The sequence below is a fragment of the Cricetulus griseus genome (genome assembly GCF_003668045.3).
Source record: "Cricetulus griseus strain 17A/GY chromosome 1 unlocalized genomic scaffold, alternate assembly CriGri-PICRH-1.0 chr1_1, whole genome shotgun sequence".
Taxonomy (NCBI): Eukaryota; Metazoa; Chordata; class Mammalia; order Rodentia; family Cricetidae; genus Cricetulus; species Cricetulus griseus.
The window spans coordinates 240,624,196-240,648,035 of record NW_023276807.1 but is presented as its reverse complement, the minus strand read 5'-3'; the positions used below and the strand labels follow the sequence as shown (position 1 = coordinate 240,648,035).

Below are 23,840 nucleotides of genomic sequence, written 5' to 3'. Positions count from 1 at the left end.
ACACCTCCTTCAACAAGGCCACACCTCTTTATCCTTCCAAACAGTTCCACCAATTATAGAAGCCTATGCGGGCCTTTCCCATTCAAATTATCACAGACTCTAAATACAACAGTGCGCATATTTCCAGCTCTCTGCGCAATGTATGGATGTTTACAAATATGGGAGAGAGGAATACTGAATGTGCCAGAATTGATGAGTAAAGATCAAATAACCTTTTGAATTTTTTTTAAAGACCTTAGAGAGCATGATGGTGAGACAGCAGCTGTGTTTGTTTGTTCACCTGCTGCTGTTCTTTGAAAAAATGTATCTGATATTTTCATGTGTATATGGAATAAGGTGAAATTTACATTTGTACATGACAGAAAGTTATAGTTGGTAATTGGTGTTCTTAAATTTTGATATTGAAGGATGACATACTAATAGGAGATACCAGATTTTTTTTTATGGAGAGGAACAAAAGACTCAATTATATATTTTTCACAGTATCTCATGTAAGTGGAAGGAAAGAATGAAATGAATTAGCGAACTGCATACAGAAGAACATCTGTTGTCCAATCTTATGCACGGTAATTAAGGCAAATGGGCTGTTTGTTTGGTCCTGGTTGTCAGTGGATGCATGAGGAACTCTATCTTGCATCTATGATTATTGCTTTCCAAGGACTTTCATAAAGACTTGACTGCTAGGAAGGAAGAGAGGGAAGGAGGAACAGAGGGAAGGAGGGGGCACTTGTTTAACATTTAACATGCTTTTTATGAAAAAAGACATTTAAAGAAACAACATGAATCTGTGTACATAACACTCTTTATAACATCCTTTAATTATTGTTACATTTTATAGACTCCCATACAAGGCTATGAGCCATTTAGTATGGTTTAAATTTTAGCCTCAGTATAGCTCTGAAGTTGTATTACTCTCTACCTAAAGTCAGGTAGAGACGAGAATAAAGTAGTTAAATAGAGCATTTTCAAATCTTTAGCCTTAAAGAAAACTGGCTGTTGATATTGGTGATTGATCAATTTCCATGCTGTTCTGCTTGTCTCTTAAAGGCAAAATGTGGATTCTCCCTTTAGCTTTTTACTAGTTCTCTAGTCTGTCACCAATGCCCTATTCAGGTCTTCCTAGAAATTAAACTTTTTTGTTTCTCTCCGAGGATGCAGAGTCTCTTTCAGTTCTCCAATAAACTTTCAATGATGGGCTAAGTTCTAACCATTGTACCGACATGTAAAAGCTCTAGAATATAGTTCAGAATGCTGAATAAGGAAAGGACTAAAATCAAAACTGGCTGGACCCTTGAATAGGCAATGGCCTGCCAGGAACTTCTAGAAACAGCATACTTAAGGAATCCTAAGAAAATTACAGTGAGGAAACTTTTTAAAATTTCCTTTTGTTGGCTCTGAACCCTCAGAACGACCTTGGTTATCATAGATTGTGTACTGGAGGCAGATATTGAACAACATTCCTGTTTCTACTTAATGAAAACCTGCTATGGAAAACACATAATAGTCTTTATGTTGTGAATAAAAGGTTGCTTGCCACCTCTTCTGCCATTTGTCCTTCAGCTTCCTCTCAACCATTCTAGATGTGGGTTATTTTTAAAAAGCCACAATAGATGTCATCTTTGCATACACATTGAAAAACTGTACCTCTTCCTAAATTAATGATAAAATTCTTTTATACCCTGAGGTCCACACTAACATTAGAAAATGTCAAAGTAACTGATATTTACTGAGTGGTCATGATGTAGCAGTAACACTCAACAACTGTGGAATGGAAAGATTAACAGACTGTAGTAGAATGGCTGATCCAACCCAGTGGGTTTATGTGATTATCTCAATTTTGTCTGTTTGGGGTTCTGTTTGACCTTGTTATTATTGGCAAGAGTGTTGCTGCGGCTTAGACATATGGTTGGCGAGTATTTTCCAGGTTTGTGTAGTGAAACTCAATCCTCACCTGGGGATTTTAAGAGGATAGAATCTGAATGTGATTACAGCATTTATAGATAGGGCTTGGAAGAGGTAAGTGGGATCGGATAAAGCCTTTCTAGTTGAGCCCTGTGACTAAATCCTAATTGTTTCATAGAAGAGAGAGAGACAAGAAGAAATGACACATATGCACTCTATTTTTCTTGCCATCTGATATCTCCTGACACCAAGTGTCTCTGACAATGACATTATGACTAAATGTGTATCTTGGTCTTGGGCTGTAGAATCATGACCTAAAATAAACCTCTTTTCTTTATAACTCAAACACCCTGTGCTATTTGCTGCTGGCAACAGAAAACAGATTAATATAACTATCTCAGTTTCATTTGAGAAACCCCTGTCCAACTCCTTGTTGTTTTCATTTGTGGGTCTATCCTACTGTCCCACCAGTATAATTCCAGCTTTCTTTGGGGGTGCCTCAACACACCTAGACATTTTCCTAAGGCCTGGACAACCAGAAACCTCTCTGAATTCAGTCCTCAGGTTGTGATACTATCAACTCCTGATTATCTTTGAAGGATAAATTATTCACTTATGAATGATTTATGACACACTCTTAAGGCTAAATACTATTTTCCTGCCATCTGCCATGCTTTCTGCTAACTTCACATCAGCTAGACAGTTTTATGCAATAAAATTATGTTAACATTGTCTTAAAATATATTTTAAATATTTAAGTATATAATATAAAAGTAAGTCCTTGAAATACATATTCAAAATGTTGCATACACATATAAATATATAAAACATACCTATATAACATGAGGTAAACACATATAAGAATAAATTATTATTCATATTTTCAGAGTGATTTTTAATTTATAAAATGTTTAATATACAGTATGTTACTAAGAGAATGTTTTGGTGGATCAGAAAGAAATGAGTCATTGGTAGGTAAACTTTTCAGAAATTAGAGTATTTTAACATTTAAGGGAATGTATCTCTTTGTCATATGAAAGCATGATCCCTCTACACCTGAAATTCAATTTGAGGCACTTGTAGTCTTTATTTAAGAATTAGAGAAAAATCATCTTTGGTCAACTACTGTACAGGACTGGGTGCAGCTGTATCAAGACAGAATTCAAAGACAGGAGTGCTCCCAAGTAGAGAGTAAGGGCTGGCTGGCAAAATGGCTCAGTGAGTTAAGTGCTTGTTTTGCAAGCATGAAGGCTCAAGTTCAACACCCGCCACCACATAAAAAATTAAAGCATGGCATCATGAGCCTGTAATTGCTGCCCATGATCCTGCTGCTTGAGAAGGTAGAGATAGGAAGATCTCTGAGGCTTGCTGGCCAGCTAGTCTACAATATTAGTGAGCTCAAGTTTTGTGAGAGACTTACTCTCAGAAAATAAGGTGGGAAGTAATTGAGAAAAATACCTGCCATCAACCTTTGCCTATGTATACATAAGAACACACACACACACACACACACACAGAGAGAGAGAGAGAGAGAGAGAGAGAGAGAGAGAGAGAGAGAGAGAGAGAGAGAAAGAGAGAGAGTCAGACAGACAGACAGACAGACAGACAGACAGACAGACAGACAGACAGACAAAGGGGGACATGGTCAAGAGGCCTGAAATTTACCGAGCATAGTGGTGTAGGCCTTTAATCCCAGCACTTGGGAGGCAGAAGCAGACAAATCTCTGTGAGTTCATGGCAGTCGGGTCTACATAGTGACCACCAGAGCTACACAGTGATACCCTGTCTTAAAAAACAAAACAAAAGACGATGGAGATTATGTACACATTAGATGACAAAGAATATGGCCTTTAAATGACTAAATTGAAGAATGAACCCCTAAGTTCTGGAACCTCAATTCAGAACGTTATATTAAGCTACAAGTACTGTTTAATTAAATAGACTATCTGGGTAAATCTATAAAGGTCAGAGGAATGAGCAGTTGCTAAAAATACACACTGTGGCTGAAAGTGAAAAGTTGAACATAGATTAGAATGAGGACTATCATATGTTTGTACAATTGTATGATTTTATGTATCAAAAAAACTTCAGCTACAGTTCTGTCATAGACTGAATTTTTGTGTCTCATCAAAATTCATATGTTGAAACATAATGTCAAATGTGATAGTGTTTGGGATGATTCCTCTGGTAGGTGATTGAGACATGAGGGCATGACTCGTAATTAGCATTAGTGACCTTATAAAAGACACTCTGGAGAAAGTCCCTAGTCCTTTCTACCAGGAGTAGATACTACAGAAAGGACAATTAACTGAACCTGCTGGTACTTGGATGTTGTAATTTAAAGATTTTTACAACAGTGGGGTATATCTGTGGTTGATAATCTATGCACTTTGTGATATTTTGTTAGAATGGCCTGAAAGGATTAAGACAAATTCCCTGTGGTATTTATTTCCCAGGGGGACTATCTCAGGAAGATCGTAAGACATAATAATCTTTTTAACACGCTCTATAGCTCATTCAAGCATGTTCATCTCTAAATGTGCCTGTGAAGTTTGTCCTTACTTACAATAAGGCATTCCCCTCTTCCTTGTCATTGTGAGTAAAGAGAGAATGTTGTATTGTGTTTACTATAGTTTACTCCCCCCTGTTAGTAAGAAATGGAAATCAGCCTTAGGAGATCATATACTGGTGAGAGGGGAGAAATAGAACTATAGAAGTGGCAAGACCTTAAAACAAATTCAGGATTTAGTCACCATCTGAAGGATGACGACAGATGGTGGGTTTCAAAGTGTGCAAACATAATGGGAAGAGGGCACATGGGTTCTGTGGCAACTGCAGAAGAAGAGCGTGAGAGTTTTGAAGAATAAAGAAGAGAAGAGGAACCATATGGTAGAAGGATAATTAGGAGCAAGCATTTGCCTTTAAGAAAAGACAAATCTTGGAAACTTATTTACCAAGCTATAACCTCAGGTAAAGGAAACGATTTATTAGAAGAGAGAAGAAGAAAGGGAGAGAGCAACACAGGTCTAAATTGCACAATTTTGGAGCGATTTTACAGTAAAATTAAAACTAGGAAAAGGAAGAGAGAAAAATCTATAGTAATTTAAACCACACAGAACTATGAATCAGATTTCCTAATTACAGGAAGGGTGGAAAAGTACTGGGAAGTGAACAAAGTTCCTAAGAAATTCTGTACAAAGACAAGTCAGAAATGTGATGGCACTAAAAGTAAACTGAATGAATCCTCTTCTTGTTAAAATGCAGATCTCTGCATATGGTGGAAGGAAGATTTTCTTAAAGTGTAGAGAAAAGCCTCTGCCTAGTGTCTGTGGTTTGGTATTTTAAGAGCTCAGTAAACAAAGAGATTACTCCGTTCCCTAAGCTAGGCCCATGTTGGTTTCTTTTCAAGTAAACAGACTTTCTGTGAGATGAAGCATCAAGTGAAAGGGATTTTCAGGTATCTGTTTTCCAGTGGAAGCAACATTGCCATCTGGTCTGTGGCAATTTCTGGTGAAGAACTGCCCTTCCTTTAATGTGTTAGAATCTGGCAGTAGAGCAACTGGGTCTTGACCCTGATGTGTCACATGTCTATAATCTCAGCACTCAGGAGACAAAGGCAGAGATACCACAAGTTCAAAGGCAACCAACCAACCAACCAACCAATCAACCAACAAAACCTAAGGAGTGACACAGACTACCAGCTTTTATTTTCAGAGGTGGTTTTCTGATAAGCAGCCTTCAGAGTTTGTTGGAAGCATCAGAGTGGTAGAGTGGAAAGTGGTAGAAACAAGCTTGAGCATGAGCAGTAGTGCAGACAGACAGAGCTGAGTAGAATTGACAGGATTTAAAGACCAGATGAGAAATGGAGAACGTTTCTGCTCAGATAACTCAGAATTCCTGCTGCTTTCCAGTGAGATGGGTTTCATAGGTGATGCAGAGAGGGATGGATACTGCATTTGTGTGCGATTGTGTTCATGCGTGTACATATATGTGTGCTGGAGAGTAAACACAGGATATGACAGACAAGTGCTCTATCAGTGTGCAGTGTTACAAGCTGTTGAGTTTGTGTGTGTGTGTGTGTGTGTGTGTGTGTGTGTGTGTGTGTGTGTGTGTTCTTTGTTTCATGTCTCTGTGGAACAGTGTTTCTCATTTCCAATTTTAATTTTTAAACTGATGATAAATGTTTCTCCTTACATAAAATTATTCTATTTTTTTCTTAAAAATAAAAGTCATAAATTCTTTTACCCTTTTTTCAAAAAAAAATAAAAGTCATAAATTCTTTTACCCAGAAAAATTAATGAAACCCAATCTTCTTATTAGGTACTAATTTAATTGGTTTAACTATCTGGGTGAGTTATGATTTAGACTTGAAATGTATACCAAAGTGTAAATGTTGAAAACTTACCCTATTGAGAGAGCAAAGCTGAAAGGTATTTTGCTTGCTTTTGGACACCACCTGTGCTTACTTTGGTTGTTTGGTTGGGTTGGAGCACAGTATGTGTGTTACTAGGGACACAGCCTCCTGCATGCTGGGCAAGTGCTCTTCCACTGAAACATACTTGCAGCCCAGTTGATGCACTATCAGGAACTGAGGCCAAGTTAAAAGAAGAAGGTGATCTAGAATATGTCGTTTTTGTAGGTTGTCTCTTGTCCCTGGTCACCTTCACACTTTCTCTCTCCTTGCTTCCTGGCTTCCATGAGGTGAGCAGTCTGCTCTGCCACATGCTGCCACCATGCCATCAGATAGTCTGCTTTATCAGAGCCCACTTTTTAAAGTAGTTTTTCTCATATGTTTTTTCATGCTGACAAATGGCTAACACAAAGAGGCCACCAATTCCATTCCTCCTTTCCAGATTTGGGGTGGTGTTTTTTGTACCCTCTTGATTATAATGTGCCAAAGTGGGGAGCAGGGCAAATCAGAGAGAAGTTTCTTGATTTTTGCCTGAACAGTGAAGAATAGTGCTGATGTGCCCAGGCATTGGTGTTGGAAATGATAATGAACCAGTGGATTTCCAGAGGCTGAGTGTTTTATTTACATTGACAATATGCAAGTACAGTTATGATTTCATGGGCTGGAAGGGACTTGCAATGTGAAGGTAAATGAATCTTTATTGGGCATGTATTATACTAAGCTCTTTAATAAAAAAAAAAAAACCCTTCATACAAATTTCCTCAATTACTTGCAACCATATGCTTGTCAATTATTTCTCCTATTTCTTAAATGTAAGGAAAAATTCTCAGAGGATCACAGGCAACTGAAAATCACCCAATTATTTAGTGGGTCATAATCATGGAAGCAGAGACAATAACATCCTGCCCATGGTCATAAAAATTGGTTCTCCGGATGCAGAGAAATTGCTTCTTTATGTGTACAGCACTGCTAGGCAAACAGTTCATAAACAGATCACAGTGTGTATGTGTAATGTCTTAAAATGTCATGGATTTTAAGAGAAGGGCACTGGGGAAAATACCTATGAAAGACTTCAAGGACATGAAAAAAGGAACTGTTGAGAAACTAATTTACATCCCATCCTGTTTTGAAGACTCATTCTGCTGTTTCATGTGATGTCTCATGGAAAACAGTAATTGATTCAACAAGTAGATAAATTACTACTTTATGATCATTGGGAAGATGGTCTAGTTTAATACCCCTTTCCTTGTCTTAGAGATTCTTTCAGTTTTGTTTGACTGGAAAAATTTAATTTCCTTATTTTGTAGAAGAGTAAACTAGGACAAGTTTGCATGGGGAAGCATTACTTCTCTAGTTGTTTTATGCTATCTAAGACTGCCATAGAGTGGAACCGAATCAGGCTTTCTACCTTGAGCACCCTACATAGTAAGATGCACTGTGACATGAGAACAAAACTGAAAAGGTCCAGCATAGGTCAAGAAGGGCTGTTTTAAAGAGATGAGGAGAGCAGTAAGTGAGCAGAGATGCTCAGGAAGGTTATCACAATTGATGCTGGCAAAGAGAGAAAGATTAAGGTCTGGGAATGAGGGTCTGATATTTTAAAATTGTTTGGTGACCTGTGACCATGTGTCAGGATAGCATACTGGTCTAGCTTGATTTCACTGGCAAATTTAAGTCACATATCTCAGCAGTGAGGCGAGAATGCTAATTGTGCTAACTATTGCAAAGAGCTATATATCATTACCGTTTAATGATGCAAGCACCAAAACTGTTCATTGTAGTATTGAGGGAATGACCGTATTAGACTAAGATGGATTCAAGTAGACTAACCGCAGAGCAGAGGGTGGACACAGGTGGACATCTTAAGGAGAGACCTCAATAAAGACAGGGTTGATACATATTTGATCTTACAGAATATCCACATAATAGTGATAATGAAATCCAGCATAGATGGAAAGAAAAACAGAACTTAAAAATATCTCTTGGACACCACAGAGGTTTTATCGCTTATTTTACATTTATTTTAACTTTTGACTGACAGAGTTACTATTTGCTATTGTCAGACAAATTAGTTCAAGTGACTTAACAAATTATATTTAGGCTTTAGTAATTGTGCGTTAATAAGAAGCCATTAAACGATAATCGTACAACAGTCTTAATAATTACCTAATTCATTTTTTCTATTTATTTCCAATATGGGGAGTGTGGTCTGTCAGTGACATCTAACACTTTGAAATGAACCTTAGTTAAGTATCTCACATTAACAGGAATATTTCTGTTCTCTTTTAAATGGCTCTATCATCTACAAACACAGGCAGATTAATTTTCTAATCAGAACACTCTGGGAAACTATTAACCATGACATTAAACTGTGTTATACTAATTACATTCCCTATGAAGAATTTCTATCTGAACTTACAGCATAAGACCCTTGAGAAAACGTATTGGAGCACAAATTGCTTGACTGTATTTTAAAAAAGAATCACATATAAATATAATAGTTTTGCTTTCCATGGGTACCTTAAGTCAACTCTATTCTCCACTTTGATTGATTACAGTGGCAAGATATTTTTGAACTTGTTAAACTGAATTTTTGTTTTCTTTAAAAATGATACTAAGTCCTATGTGGGTATCACAAAAAAGGTACTTGGCTTCACTGTGGAAAGTTAGTATTTGTTTTGTATTAGAATACTATTCATATTGAAGAAAAATAACAAACAAAAGAAGCTGTCATATACTGAAAGAAAAATTCATTTTGAAAGGATCAGAGAACATCTGCAAGGGCCACATAACAAGTATATTAGGGGTCGCAAGCCTTTAAATCTGTTGTAACTGGTGTCCTGTTCCATAGCAACACCATGTAGAGAGTACTTAAGAGGATGAATGCAGTTTTTCTATACTATTTTCAAACTATATTCTATATTCTAATAATAGCTGCTTTGTAAAAAAAATTGTGGCAGGTCAAAATAACTTCCCATCCACTAGAAAGGTTAGATTATATTTCACTGATTAATGTTGGTATTTGAGAATTTCACATATGGATAAAATATATTCTTATTGCTCTCTCCACCACAACCCTTTCTTGTCACCCTTCTGTCCACATTAACCCTTCCTATCCTTACCAGTCCCTTATCCCAGATTCATGTCATTTGGTTTAGCTTTGTGGCCCATTTAGTTTAAACAGGGCCACATGTGTGATGACTGGATTGGAATGATCTGATCTTGATGGGTTATTAGTGGGTATAAGACTCAAGGTGGTGATTTCTCCTCTCCCTGAATCTATCAGCAGAAAATAGTTCAGCAGTGGAAGTTGGGGCTTTCATCCATGTCTGACTGTTTAGGATACTTGCCCAACCATGTTCATTGCTGTTCTATTCATAAGAGCCAGAAATTGGAAACAACCTAGATAACTCTCAACAGAAGAATGACAAAGAAAATAGTGTATATTTACATAATGAAGTATTATTTAGCCACTAAAAAGATGAAATAAAGTAATTTATAGGTAAATAGATGGAATTAGAAAAAAAATCATCCTGAGTGATATATCCCAGACTCAGAGGAAGACAAATATGGTATGTATTTACTTATATGTAGATATTAGCTGTTAAGCCAATGATAAACAAGCTGTAATCCATAGAGCCATAGAGGTTAGGTATACAGTAAGGGAATATAGGGAAAGGATAGATCTCCATAGAGAAGGGAAATAGAACAGATAGTTATGGATGAATGAATGAGGGAAGACTAGATTGGGAGGATAAAATTGAAAGAGAAAAAGAAATACAAGAGGGGAGGAAATGCAAGGAGATAGATAGATAAATAGATAAATAGATAGATAGATAGATAGATAGATAGATAGATAGATAGATAGATAGATAGATAGATGGTCTAATTAAGGGCTATTTGATGGAGAGTATGGAAACCCAATGCAGTAGAAGCTGCTTAAAATAAATACACATGCAGACAATCTAAATGAAATCACCAAATAGTGAGGAAGACAAACCCCAACTGGACATCTCTTTTCACCAAATGAAGCATCCTGTATTTGAAATGGGTTACTTCTAATTGAGTTGTTGGCCAAAGCATTCCCATGGGCACCTATAAAAAACTCAGACTGTTGCCAAGACTATAGTTTGCTTTCCACAAACTGATGGCAAGACCCCATTACTGAAGACATCATCTATACAACCCATTGAACATGGAGATGTTGAGCTTGTGACTAAATGGAGGTTTCACCCCCAAGCACAAGAAGGTACTCTGCATGTTACAAAAAGAGAAACATAAACACAATCCAGCCAAAACCCTCCGATCTACAATGTTGTCCTGCTTGGAAATATGCTACTGCAATGTTAGCACAAAGTTTATGGGCGTAACAAACCAATATCTGATTTGACTGAAGCCCATTCCACAAGTTAGAACCCATACTTGACACTGCTTGGGTGACCAAAAACCTGAGACTAGATAGCCCAGGACTGAGGGTAAAACCAAATAGTACTTTTCTTTAAAAACAACAAAAATAGTAGCAATACAATGACTCCTAATGACATTCTGCTATCCAAGTAGATCAGTGTCTTGCTCAACCACCATCTGTGACCTTTCTTCCTGTGACAGATGGGAACAAAGATAGACTCACATCCACACATGATGCAGACATTAAAATATTTTAGAACACTCAGCCTTAAATGGCATGTCTCTATCAAATCCTTCTCCTCAGGGCTCAAGGAACCCTGTGGAAGTGGAGGAGGATAGAGTGTAAGAGCCATGGGAAATAAAGAGGATCAAAACATGGCCCTCCAAATCAATGTGATTGATGCACATATGAACTCACAGAGACTGAGACAGCATGCACACGGCCTGCATGGCTCTTCACAAGTTCAGGTCCTAGAACTGAAAGGAGAAGTAGACACATACCCCCATCTATAACTTTGAAGCAACCTCAAACTGACAACCACTTGCAAGAGAAAATTTAGTTTTCTCCAAGGGAGTCTCCCTGTGGAAACAAACTACTCTTAAGGGAGGCAGTATGCCTAGTAGTAGACAGTCAACCAAAAATTAACTCAAATACTTTATTTCTTTTCTCATAATGTTATTTAATGGCTTTTACAATTTTATTTAGGATATATAGTAAATATACATCTTTTTACTCTATAGGTCCTTTATGTATATTTTATTATTATGGCTTCCAGTGTAGTGTTTTTATGTGAGTGTGAGTGCATGACAAGTTTGTCTCTGCATCTATTTTTGTTTCCTGTGTTATTTTTTGGGTATCTTTTCCTTTTGTTTGCTTGTTTTCTCCTATTCCAAAGTGTTAGTTTTGTTTTATCTTTTATATTTTTTATATTATATTTTATTATATTCTTATCCCTTAGAAACTGGCTTATTTCCTAATGAGAGACAGATGAATGCAGATGGGAGGGGAGGTGAGTAGGGGCTTAGAGGAGTAGAGGAAGGGGAAACCATAATCAGGATATATCATGTGAGGAAAAAAATCTATTTTCAATAAAAAGGAAAAAATGAAAGAAATGTAAAGTGATAAATTTTGTTTGAGGCTGGTATGGTGGCATAAGCCTAAAATCTTGGCATTCCTGAAGCTGAAGCAAAAGAATCTTGTTTGGGTCTGTCTCAAACATACTTTCTTTTTTTTGTTTTTGTTTTTGTTTGTTTGTTTTTTTTTTTGTTTGATTTTTTGAGATGAGACAGGGTTTCTCTGTGTACCTTTGGATTCTATCCTGGCTCTTACTCTGGAGACCAGGCTGGCTTCGAACTCCCGGAGATCCGCCTGCCTGTGCCTCCCAAGTGCTGGGATTAAAGGCGTGCACCACCAATGCCAGGCTTCAAACATACTTTTTCAGGTTGCAACATTTTATTTTAGTTTTTTGTTTCAACGGCACCATTATCTATATATAGATGTTTTTGTACATAAATACATACTCCCATGATCATATTCATACTCCCATTTAAAACACAGGTTTTATACTCAGAAAAAGAAAAGAGATATGTCTGTATTACCCCTGCTACTCCCTTTTTGAGCCAGAGTCTATGTCCCATTGGGTGCCTAGAATTTGCTGTGCAGATCAGGCTGGCCTTAGACCTCTGTCTCTGCCTTGTGAGTGACAAAAATACAGGTGTGTTCTACCACACTTGACTCAACTTGATTTTGTCTTTATTTTGAAATTTATCTATTAGTCATCTAATCATTCTAAAATGTGTAGTAGCATTTCTTTCTAATAAACCTAATTCTTCCCTTGACTACAGGATAGTTAAATAATTTCCTGTTTTATTTAAGGGACACCTTTCTGAGTATATTTTGGGCTTCTTTGGGACAGCATCTGAGTATGTAATTGCTGGGCACTAGATTGGTAAAATTCACGTCTCTGAGATTTTGTTTGTTTGTTTTGTTTTTTGAAACAGGGTTTCTCTATGTAGCCCTGGCTGTCCCAGAACTCACACTGTAGACCAGACTGGCCTGGAACTCAGAGAATCCCCTGCCTCTGCCTTCTGAGTGCTGGGATTAAAGGTGTGTGCCACCAACGCTGACCTCACTTTTCTGAGATTAGCCAAGTTGTTTTCCAAAATGGTTGCCCCAGCTTTATACTTCTCCCATCTATGGAATTCACATATTCTATACTTTATGCAAAAACTTGATGGCTTTGGACTTTGGCACATTTCCTAGTTCGGTGAGAATACAATGGTAGTTTGGTCATTAATACTACTGCTTTTAACTCATTCACTTGATATAGCAATTCCTTATCCGCAACTTTCTGCTATAGTCATTCAGAGGGACCACTTGAAAGGATGGGAATGGTAACTGTCTGGCTATTGAGGCTTTTTAGAAATGATAAAATGGTATTTTTAGATTCTGAGGTTTTCCACAATTGGCTTTTCTCTCCTTCAACTTTGTGTCATTATGCATGCTGATGGAGCACAGGGTCATGTTTCTGCAATTGTTTCAGAAAATTGGAAGACCTTTCCATTGTCTGCTCTGAACGAGAGGTTGGGAATGCTGCTTTCAGCATTAAATGATGAGTAAAATATACTTAAAAGTTCTACAAACAGTATTTCCAACTGTGTGTTGCAATGAATTTCTGTGGGGAAATCCAGAGTGCTCTTTAACAAGCTGGAAACTCAAACTCCTGCTTATTTTCATTTATGTGCCAAGGGCATGAGAAAGAAAGCAACAGCTCTAGCCATGTTGACACTTGGAAGTAGGTCCAATGCTTTTAGGAATGGATCTGACACTCAAAGTCGGGTCATGTTGCTGTTATCATGCGGACAACACCTTTCGGAACACTAGTGACAGACAAAGGGCACTCGGTGACCATGATGAAATGAGGCAAACAAAATTACTTAGTTTGTCTGAGCACACTTAAAATAAAGGATAGCATGTAACATCAAAATGCCCACATTCAATAAATTCATGGGGAGCCACTATGGACTAAGCTTCATTTTAGGCTCAGCTCAGAAAGCAGGCTCCATGACACTATCACAAACCACAGTGGAGTCAACCATTCTTATTACTGCATGTTCAGACTAACCGCTGAAGTGGGGTAGTTTCCTTTACAGTAGTTCATTTTCTTGTTGCAATGAAATGTGAGAAAATCAACTGGGAGACGGAAGGGTTTATTTTGAAGCAGAGCTGGAGTCCAGGGACTGCTGCAGGAACATGGGGCAGCTGCTGACAGGACACAGGCAGTGAGGAAGCACAGAGGGATAAACAATGGTGCTCAATTTGCTTCCTTCTTTTTACTCAGTCCAGCATCCAGGTCCACTAAACCCAGTCTAGATACCGTCTTGCAGGTGTGATGAAGGCGTGTCTCCTACGCGGTTCTAGAACCTGTCAAGCTGGCAAGAAACATTGACCATCATCCACCCCTGCAGTCAGGCAGCTTGGGCCTAGTTTTGCAGAGCTGGCCTGCTGAGAAAGTTCTACTTCTTTCTAAGTGACTGTCATGTCACCAGTCTCCTTTTCACTCTTCATTTTTGCTTTCGTTAGCATTGCACTGCTGATTTAGCCACATTCTTTGATCAGCTCAGTAGATGAGTCATTGTGATATATAGGATGATGTGTGCATCACTTGCAATATAGACGAATGGAAATGTTTCCTGCAATTGGAAATAGAATACAATCACTTTTAAAAACTAAGTTTGTTTGAATTTTGTATTTTGGCATCACACACTCCTCACTTTTGGAGTATCTGCCATGTTGTTGGTTATAGCTCCACCATGCCATGCTCCTAGAAAACCTTAAGATGTCCAGTCATTAAACTGCCCACACTTTCTGACAGCACCCAACCCACGTCAGTCCTCCTAACAGTGTCCTGTGAAGTTTTCCCCAAACCACCAAAGGAAAACGCAGGTCTTTCAAGTGCTTTCTAACACCCTCTTCCCAAGACCCCTGTGGTTCACCATAGTGTGTGTTCTTATGCTCTGTAATAAATCTAAGTTGTCCCAACTACAGGTATTTCTCCTGGTCTTCCTTGGCTGCAGGACACCCATATACAGGACACCCATATGTGCTTTCTGTATGTTGGCTCATTGAACCTGAAGCAGTCCTATTTGAAGTATTTGCTGATGGAGAAGCAAAGAAAGTTAAACATCATCTCCAACACCACTCAGCTAATACATAGCAAGAGTTAAAGCTTCATCTTTGTTGTTCATCATGACACTGAGCTAGTAACTTCTCTTGGATGCTGGCTTAAGCAGTATATGGTCATGGAGGCCAAAAATCTGGACATGTGACAATACAAACTAGCATTTAAATAAGAAAAGCAACAAACACTACCTGAAAGGCAAAAACCAAACCTAAACCCCGAAAACTTACTCGAACCTTAGGCTCATTTTTCCGAACCCTTGTGCTAATCTCTGTGGAATACCTAGAATTGTTTCTTGTCCTGAGATCAATACTTCATGTTTACCTGTCTTGGCCACATCACCTCTGTATGGTCAGGAGATCAATATCTTTAAGGAAATAGTTGGAAGGCAAAGATGACTTTTAAAGGGGAAGAAACAGTGATGTATGAGAAAACTGCATTAGCCCCGAAACTTGACCTTCAGTGTACACAACAAATTCATCTACATAGTTTCCTGCCAAGGGCCCTCACTATATACCCGATAAATTTCTTCAGCTAGGTATTCTTGACCTCTCTTGGCCTTGCTGCCTGCCCTACCTCTTATGCGAAGACCCTACCAGTTTTCTGCCTGTGTAAATCCATGTATCCTTTCAATTGTAACCACCCTGCCCCTTGCTGTTTAATAATGGAGAAGAAGGCTGAATCTTGGTGTCAGCCAGAGGAGAAGCTTGTCTCCAGGAAGAGATTTGGCACAGTTCTGACAGCATGTGGTACACATGGAAGGTATGGCAATGAGGATGTGTAGGATCACAGGGTGACCATAACTACTCAGTTATGCACACCCCTTGCTCATTGTTTAAACCCAAACATCAGGTCCATGCTCCAGAGATGGACTTGGGGGATCCCTGTATCTTTTTATTTGTTCCTTTTCCCAGTGTGGCCATACTGAATGGATTTCCAGAGTTTTCTTTTCTTTACTTGTCATATTGGAGACAGATGCCTGAGTTTCCCTTGATAAGGCTGCTTAAGCCCAGGTTCTAATATTTAGGATTTCCCCCAGTTCTTAAAAATGTGTAGAATGTCTGTTATTTCTACATTGGTTATTCGTGTCAACTTTTGTGAACCACACACACTAAATTATGAACTTTTTAGACTGTGTTCCTTATAGTTTTTGGCTGACCCAGAGTGAGCACTCAGGCTCCTAGGCACGTTTCAATAATGTGAACCGAAGTTCCAGAAAAAGCCACACCTGCATTAACAATTCTACAAGATTGACTGATTGTGGAGAGTTGGAATGCTGCAAAACCATGGCCAAATAATCTTGACTCACTTAATTGTCACTCATCACTGTGTTTAATCTAACATTCTTGTGACAATTAAGTGACACCCTTTGCCTTTGCTCTTCCTTACAAGTTTACTAGCTTCCGCTAACCTCAAACCAAAGATTGACATCCCACAGCATCTGAAGGCTTTTCTAATTGTTTCTCCCAATGTGTTTGAAAAGTTACTTGATGACTTTTTTCATTGCTTCAATTATCAAAGACTTCACGAAACCGTTACTGCGTTGAAATGTGGTATTTGGGGCAACCTGAATTCAGGTTCCCGGGTTATGGCCATTCATTTTGGGTTTCAGCATAAATTCTCATATTCCCTGAGGTGACATCTCTGTTTTTATACAAACGGTAAACAAGACTAGAAAACCTCCCTTCTATGAGGCATGGGCGCAGACAAGTACAGCACGGAAATACTTGTCCCAGACACCGAGACCTCCAGAGACCAATCACAGGGCTTACTCGTTGCTTTCATACTCAGCGCTGCTCAAATAGTACCTGGAGAGTCGCCCTGCGGCTCGGGTTTCCAGATCCTACTCTCAAAATCTAAATTAAGCCGTGCCAGTGACTCTCATAGGCTCAACATTCCTTCCAAACGCCTATGCTCTTATTATGCAGCTTCTGCCTAGCCGCCTGCACAGCCAGAGGGCGAGAAGCTCAATGGACAGGCCGAAGGGCCAATCAGGCCCAGGCATAGGCAGACCCGGAAGGGGCGGAGCGCGCGTCCCTGGCTCCGCGGCGCGGGATTGGCTGACGGGGCCGCCCGAGGTGGCGGGAGATTTCGGATGTATTGGCCCATCGCGGGGCAGCGAGCGGTTAGTGCGCGGTGCTGCGGGCGTGGGACCCGGAAGGTGAGCCGAGGAGCCACGGCCCCAGGTCAGGTCGCGATCGAGACCCGGGGAGATGGAGAGGCAGCGGGCGCGCGCTCTCGGCCGGGACAGCAAGGCGCCGCGCAGGAAGGGCCTGTCTCCCGCGCCGCCCTCAGGCCCCCACGAGCCCGGCGAGAAGCGCCCCAAATTGGTAAGTGTGGAGCAGAGCCTCGGGGTGCGGCGACTCCCGGGGCCTTCAGCGCCCCGCGCCCCAGGCTGACAACCCCGGGAGGAGAGCGGGGAGCTAGGTTTGTTTCAGAGGGCCAGAGCTGCTAATCGGCTTAGATCCACTGTGACAGGGCGGGGTTCGATTCCCGTCAGGGACGAATGCCCTGCTGCTCTCCCTGAAGCCAATCTGAAAACCAGTTCAAATGTCGATGTACTGACGTCATCCGGGCGGATTCTGCACTTTTTAAAAAAAAAGTTGAATTTCACCCCACCCCTTTGGTATAACAGACTGTAAGACAGAAAGTGAACTTCTAGCTGATGGTCTCTCCCTCTCCCTCTTTTTAATCCAACAAGAACTTTTCAAGTTGAGGCAGCTTGTTTTCAAACTTGGCGGGGTGTGTAGTCACTGCTAAAGAATGTCTTGTTTAGTTTGGAAGGAGTCTTCAAGTATCCAGAACTCGTTAAACGGGTAGGCTTTGCGCTCTTTTTAATTTTTTTTTTAATTTAAGAAATACCACCGATGGTATGTATATTTATAAGTGGGAGCATTTTATTGACATTGAGACTGACAGTAGGTAGGGCTACTTCTTCCACGGTTTTATATATAGCTTATGAATGACAGCTGCCCTGGCTATTCCTTCTGCACAGGCACTTTCTTTGAACATGAGAAGGTAGAGGTTGAAGATCTAAGTACGAATCTTTTAAAGCTTTAAACAGTGGTGGAAAGATTAAATTTAATTGTGAAGTCATGACGTTACCCTGCATAGCATGAGAGCACACTATCTCTTCACTGTACTTCCAAAGTAGATTATCATGTACAACCTTCAGTGTGATCAGAAAATAAGCCCGTCTTACAAAGGTGGATGCAAAGCCTGGTCGCTCTCCATGAACTTGACCAAAGTCATGTAGACTTTGGTAAAGGAACCAAGATACTATGACAGTTTTGTATGGCTCTACGTTCAGTTGGTTTCTAAATTCTGATAGGAAAATCATAACTATGTCTGAGTGAACTTTGTGTTCTCAATGGGTAAGGAAGAGCTATGGTAAGGTTTTTATTAATGTCAGCTGGAGGAAAAATCGGTAATGAGGATGATTTTCATTTGGGTCTGATTGTGTAGGATGGTAGATTTTGGTGTTAGTCCATGAGAACTGGAGACTTAATGCTGCTTTACTTAGATGTATGGGAAAATTATTATTTTTTTGTCATAGCATCAACATTTGAAGAATTTAAGCCATGATTTACAAATAAGGGATATAGTAGATTGCGACTCAATTGCTAAGTATAGTATTTACTTGTAATTAAATACAAGTGAGAACAGAGATAAGGGACATCAGGATACTGACAGTGAGCATCAGTGGGGTTGATTATACAGAAGTGAGCATCAAAATAAGATGGATGGAGACATGTTGAAAAAAAAAAAGTCAAGCGTGTGCTTCGTTACTCTTATCTGCTCAGGTCTGAGACGGTATAGGAGAGAGATAATTTGGTCATAAAAGGAACCATGGGACAATGCCATCTCTTTTTATACTTTACTCACTGGAATAATACTCTCAATATATTTTGTCTGGACTCCCATGGTCCATGATTCATTAAGTGTGGTTTTCTGTAGTTTAAAGTATGGCATTCCTGAATAAGTATTTGATTTTACTAAAGGCTGGTTATTGTGGTTTTTATTTCTTAGTTATGCAATATTGTTGGGGAATATTATTTTAAGGTGTGTGACTTTTGTTTATGCTTCATTTGTTTAACTCTGTCAAGCTGTGTTACTGTGGCTGTCTAAAACACCTGATGATCATAATAAAGAGCTGAATGGCCAATAGCAAGGCAGGGGCAAGGATAGGCAGGGCTGCCAGGCAGAGAGGATAAATAAAAGGAGAAATGAGGAGAAGGAGGAGGAGCAGTAAGAAGAGAACAAGGGCAGGAGGATGGCAGGGACCAGACACCCAGTCAGTCATGGAGTAAGAAGGAAAGACAGATAGATATACAGGAATAAGAAAGATAAAAACCCAGAAGTAAAAAGGTACATGGGATAAATTAAGAAAAGCTGGCTAGAAACAAGCCAAGCTAAGGCTGGGCATTCCTAAGTGAGAATAAGACTCTGTGTGACTTACTTGGGAGCTGGGTAGTGGGCCCCCTCAAAAAAGCCAAAAGAGCAAAAAGTCACACAATAGCATATTGACCATACCATTTGTTAAAAGTTGTGCAAAGGTGAAATTAAGTCTAAGAGACAACATACTGAAATTCTAAGATGGATAAATACACCTACAGTGTTGAGTTCATGGGTGAAATGGGGTTTAAGAGACAACATACTGAAGTTCTAAGATGGATAAACACACCTACAGTGTTAATGGGTGGGGCTTCATATAAATCATGACTAAGTAATTAATTTAGAAGTAATTTGCATTCTTGTTGAACTCTGCAATTAGACTTTTGCTTACATATTAATTTTTTGTTTTGAGATTAGAATACAATTACATCATTTTCCCTATTCCCTTTCTTCCTTCCAACCCCTCTCATGTACCACCCCTCTCTCAAATTCATGGCCTCTTTTTCTTTGTTGTTACATTTATATGTGTATTATTTATATATATATATATTTTTTTTTTTATTTTTTTATTTTTTTTATTTTTTTTATTTTTTCTTGGTGAGACAGGGCTTTTCTGTGTAGTCCTGGCTCTCCTGGAACTCAATCTGCAGATCAGTCTATCCTCAAACTCAGAGATCCACCTGCCTCTGCCTCCCTAGTGCTGGTAATAAAGGCATGTACCACCACCACCTGGCTTTATGTTCTTAAATATTTGAATACAATCTGCTCATTCCTTCTAATGTTATTTGAGCATTTTCAGGGCTGATCATTTGATAATGGATAACCAGTTGGTGTTACTGACATTCCTTAGTTGCCTGAAGTTCTTTGTCCAGGGTTGAGTCTTCCTGAGCTTTACCCTTCATGTCTATCAGTGCTGTCCTTGTTCAGGTCTTGGTTAGGCAGCCATGCTGGTGAGACTTCATGGATATAACTTCTCTGACATTTCTAGGAGATACAATCTCACAGCACACTTCTGCCCTCTTGCTCTTATAATCTCTCTGTCCTGTCTTCGGCAATGTTCCCTGAGCCTAGATGCAGGGGTTGTTTTGTAGTTGAATGAACTGGGACTGGCCTCTCCATCCCTGCATTTTGAGCAGGTGTGGTCTTCATCTGTTGCAAAGAGAAGTTTCCGTGGTGATGGATGAGAGCTACACTTAGATTCTAGAGGAGGATCTGTCCATAGCAATTTCTTTATCCATATTTCCATTTCATGAACTTAGCATCAGCTCTTTGTGTTCTGCTATTTTTATTTGTTCTGAATATTTGGTTTTAGCAGTTGCTTTTTATTTTGGTAAGTTCCAGTTGCTTCTTTTTTGAACCTGTCTGGGCATTCTTGATAGTTCTTTGTGTCTTGGCTGTTTGTTTCTCAATAGCTCTGATAAACGCAGTCTTTGGACCTTCTACATTGGCTTGACTTTTTTGTTGCTTGCTTTTTCTCCTGTTGAATTAAGTAAGCTCCTCATTTTAAACCAGTGGAATTCCAGGGGGCCTAGAGGGTGCTTTTCTTTTTTTCTTTTTCTTTTTCTTTTTTTTTTAAATTAATTTTTATTTAAATTAAAAGCAAACTAATTTTACATACCAATCCCAGTTCCTTCTCTCTCCAGTCCTTCTGTGGCCTTCACCGACTCCCCTGCATCCTACCCCTATTCACTCCTCAGGGAGGGTGAGACCTCCCATGGGGGAATCATCAAAATTGGTCACATTATTTGGGGCAGTACCTACCCCCCCCCCCAATCTATCCCTCCATAGGGAATGCGCTTCCAAAGTCGTATACTAGGGATAAATACTGGTTCCACTACCAGAGACCCCATAGACTGCCCAGGCTCCCCAACTTGCACCCATCTTCAGGGGGCCTTGTTCGGTCCTATGCTGGTTCCCCAGCTGTCAGACTGGGGTCCGTGAACTTCCACTTGCTCAGGTCAGTTGTTTCTGTGGGTTTCCCCAGCATGATCTTGACCCTTGGCTCATCACTCCTCCCTCTCTACAACTGGAGTCCAGGAGTTCGACTCAGTGTTTGTCTGTGAATCTATGCTTCTGCTTCTATCAGCTACTGGGTGAAGGCTCTAGGATGGCATCTCAGGTAGTCATCAATCTCATTATAGGGGTGGGGCATTTAAGATAGCCTTTCCACTGTTGCTTAGATTCTTAGTTGGGATCATCCTTTCGGATCCCTGGAGATTTCCCTAGTGCCAGATTTCTCTTTAAGCCCATAATGGCTCCCTCTATTAAGGTATCTCTTTCCTTGCTGTCTTTCTCTGTTCTTTCCCCAACTCGACCTTCCTGATCCCTCATTTTCTCTTCCTCCCTCTCCTTCTCCTCTCCTTTTCCTCCTACCTCCCTCCTCTCCCCCGCTGTGATTTTTGACAAAGAAGCTAAAATTATACAATGGAAAAAGGAAAGCATCTTCAACAAATGGTGCTGGCATAACTGGATGAGGTGGGGAAGAGGCAGAAAGCCGAGTGACTTGGGTTCATCGTAGATTTAGGAAGAGGTAAAATCAGAGCAGGCTTAGTGACATTAGCACATGTTTGCTTTATTGTCTAGGTGTGTCTGGAAGCAGGTGTAGGAAGATATTCTATTCCTTATTCTATTGAGCCTTTGGCTGTTACCTCCTATGGCAAAAAAGAACTTTTGTGTTATGTTTGCCGGCTAAAAACTGTTAGCTTATTTCCCGTCGTTAGAGTGAAAGGAGAAGTTTTGCCTGCAAAGGAGGAGAAGGTGATGTAACTGTGGAGACAGGTTAGCGATGCAGCTGTTAGAAGCTGGGAGTCAGGTAGTGTTCTCCAAGCATGTGTGGCCAGCCTGTGGCCAAACACCAGCCTGTGGCCAAACACCAGCCTGTGGCCAAACACCAGCCTGTGGTCAAACACCAGCCTGTGGTCAAACACATGTTGCTGCAGTGTCAAAAGCAGAGACCCCACCAGCACACTGATGGTGGTGCAGGGAAACTGATGTGGGATTTCTTCCTTCTAGAGCTTCTGGATGAATTTGTATTTTAGCCACCAACTTTATGGGTAATTTTTTTTTTCTGGCTATTATAGCAAGCCAAGCAGGTATTCTAGTTACAAGGGTGATCATGTTGCAAAGTCTTAGAACCATCTAATTGGTTTAAATTTCTTTTTCTCTTTCTTTTTTGAGGTAGAGTCTCACACTGACTGGCCTAAATGTATAGACCAGGTTGGCCTGGAATGAATAGATAATAGGTCAAAGTCAATAATCCAGAATCCAGATCATGTTCTTAGTTGAAAGCTTTGGGTGCATTCGTGCATAGCAACGGGCTGTGTAATGTATCAGCCATAGTAGCCTTCATCTGCCATCAAAATCATTTCATTTAGGTCGCTTTTCTGAGAAATAGCCCTGACCTTTCTCAGATTTCCCTTTCTCTAGTCTTCCTTATGAATAGAACCCACCCTTCCAAAAGGAACTTCCCACTCCCACCAAAACCAAAATGGTTTCTTTTTTTCTTTCTCCTCTTCTTCTTCTTCTTCTTCTTCTTCTTCTTCTTCTTCTTCTTCTTCTTCTTCTTCTTCTTCTTCTTCTTCTTCTTCTTCTTCGCCTCAGACATAGGAAGGTTCAGAGGTTAATATGTTAATATTTTGGTGGAGGTTATGAGTCCATGATGCTTGGTCCTTCTGTTCCCCTCCCCCCTTTAATGTATGACTTATGAAAGACGCATCAAGTGGCTCTTTGTTGAGTGCAATTAGCTGCTGAGAGGAGAGAGATGCAGTGCTTAGTATTTGTAGACTGGGTGACTCTTTCTCTTTGAGGGTAAGGATGGGTGGGCACTGGGATGATTGTCTCAGATTTAGAGCAAGGCTTAATTGCTTTTGTCAAAGACTCGTGTCTTTAATTATGAAGCAAGCAAACTGACATACATTTATTATACTGTGAAACGTTGCATCTCATCTAGTCTGTCTTGTAGCAATTGCTTCTGAACAGATGTTACCTGGAACACCTTTGTGCAGTTGGTGGAATGCTAAAATTTGTCACGCTTTTATTATTGTTGCCTTGGATTAACTCTGCTTTATGGCATATCTTTATTGCTGTGTCCTAGGATCTTTATATATTTATTGCCTTATAAATTGGATTTAAAATTGGCTTTTTATATAGAATGTAAATTAACAAGTATATAACTTGTTTATGCTTGCAGAATAATACAAGAAAAAAAAAACCGGCAAGGTATTACACTAATGTAATTGTCTTTAAGTCGGCACATAGTGTCATCTAAAGCAGGACTCAGGCGATTGCTGAAGATGTGCTTACTTCACACTTGCACTTGTTTATCCCACAGCCTCATTTGACTTTCAGATCTATAAAATATAGATTAAGCATAACCTTTTACTTCACGGGATATTAAGGATCAAAGCACAGGCTCTTTTTGAACAGCATCTACAAAGGTAATGTCTTCTCAGTAGAAGCTGGATAGCATTGAAACACCTTACCATTTGGAGTAATTTTTCTCAAATAGAGAGGCAAGTGTTCATTATTAACTTAGGGGACAATTT

At 39.6% G+C, this 23,840-nt stretch overlaps 1 protein-coding gene across 8 annotated transcripts in view; it reads left to right on the top strand.

Moving 5' to 3' along the window:
* The first annotated feature begins 16,979 nt into the window (after window positions 1-16,979).
* Diaph3 (diaphanous related formin 3) overlaps window positions 16,980-23,840 on the top strand; it is a 437,024-nt gene continuing 430,163 nt past the window's right edge. For 7 of the 8 annotated variants that reach the window (XM_027394029.1, XM_027394028.1, XM_027394027.1 and 4 more), the window contains exon 1: window positions 16,980-17,231. In XM_027394029.1, the coding sequence (XP_027249830.1) occupies window positions 17,115-17,231 (117 nt within the window). In that variant the 5' untranslated portion in view covers window positions 16,980-17,114. Of the gene's footprint in view, window positions 17,232-17,531; window positions 17,718-23,840 lie in introns of those variants that run through there. The other variant, XM_027394030.2, reaches the window with a different exon arrangement.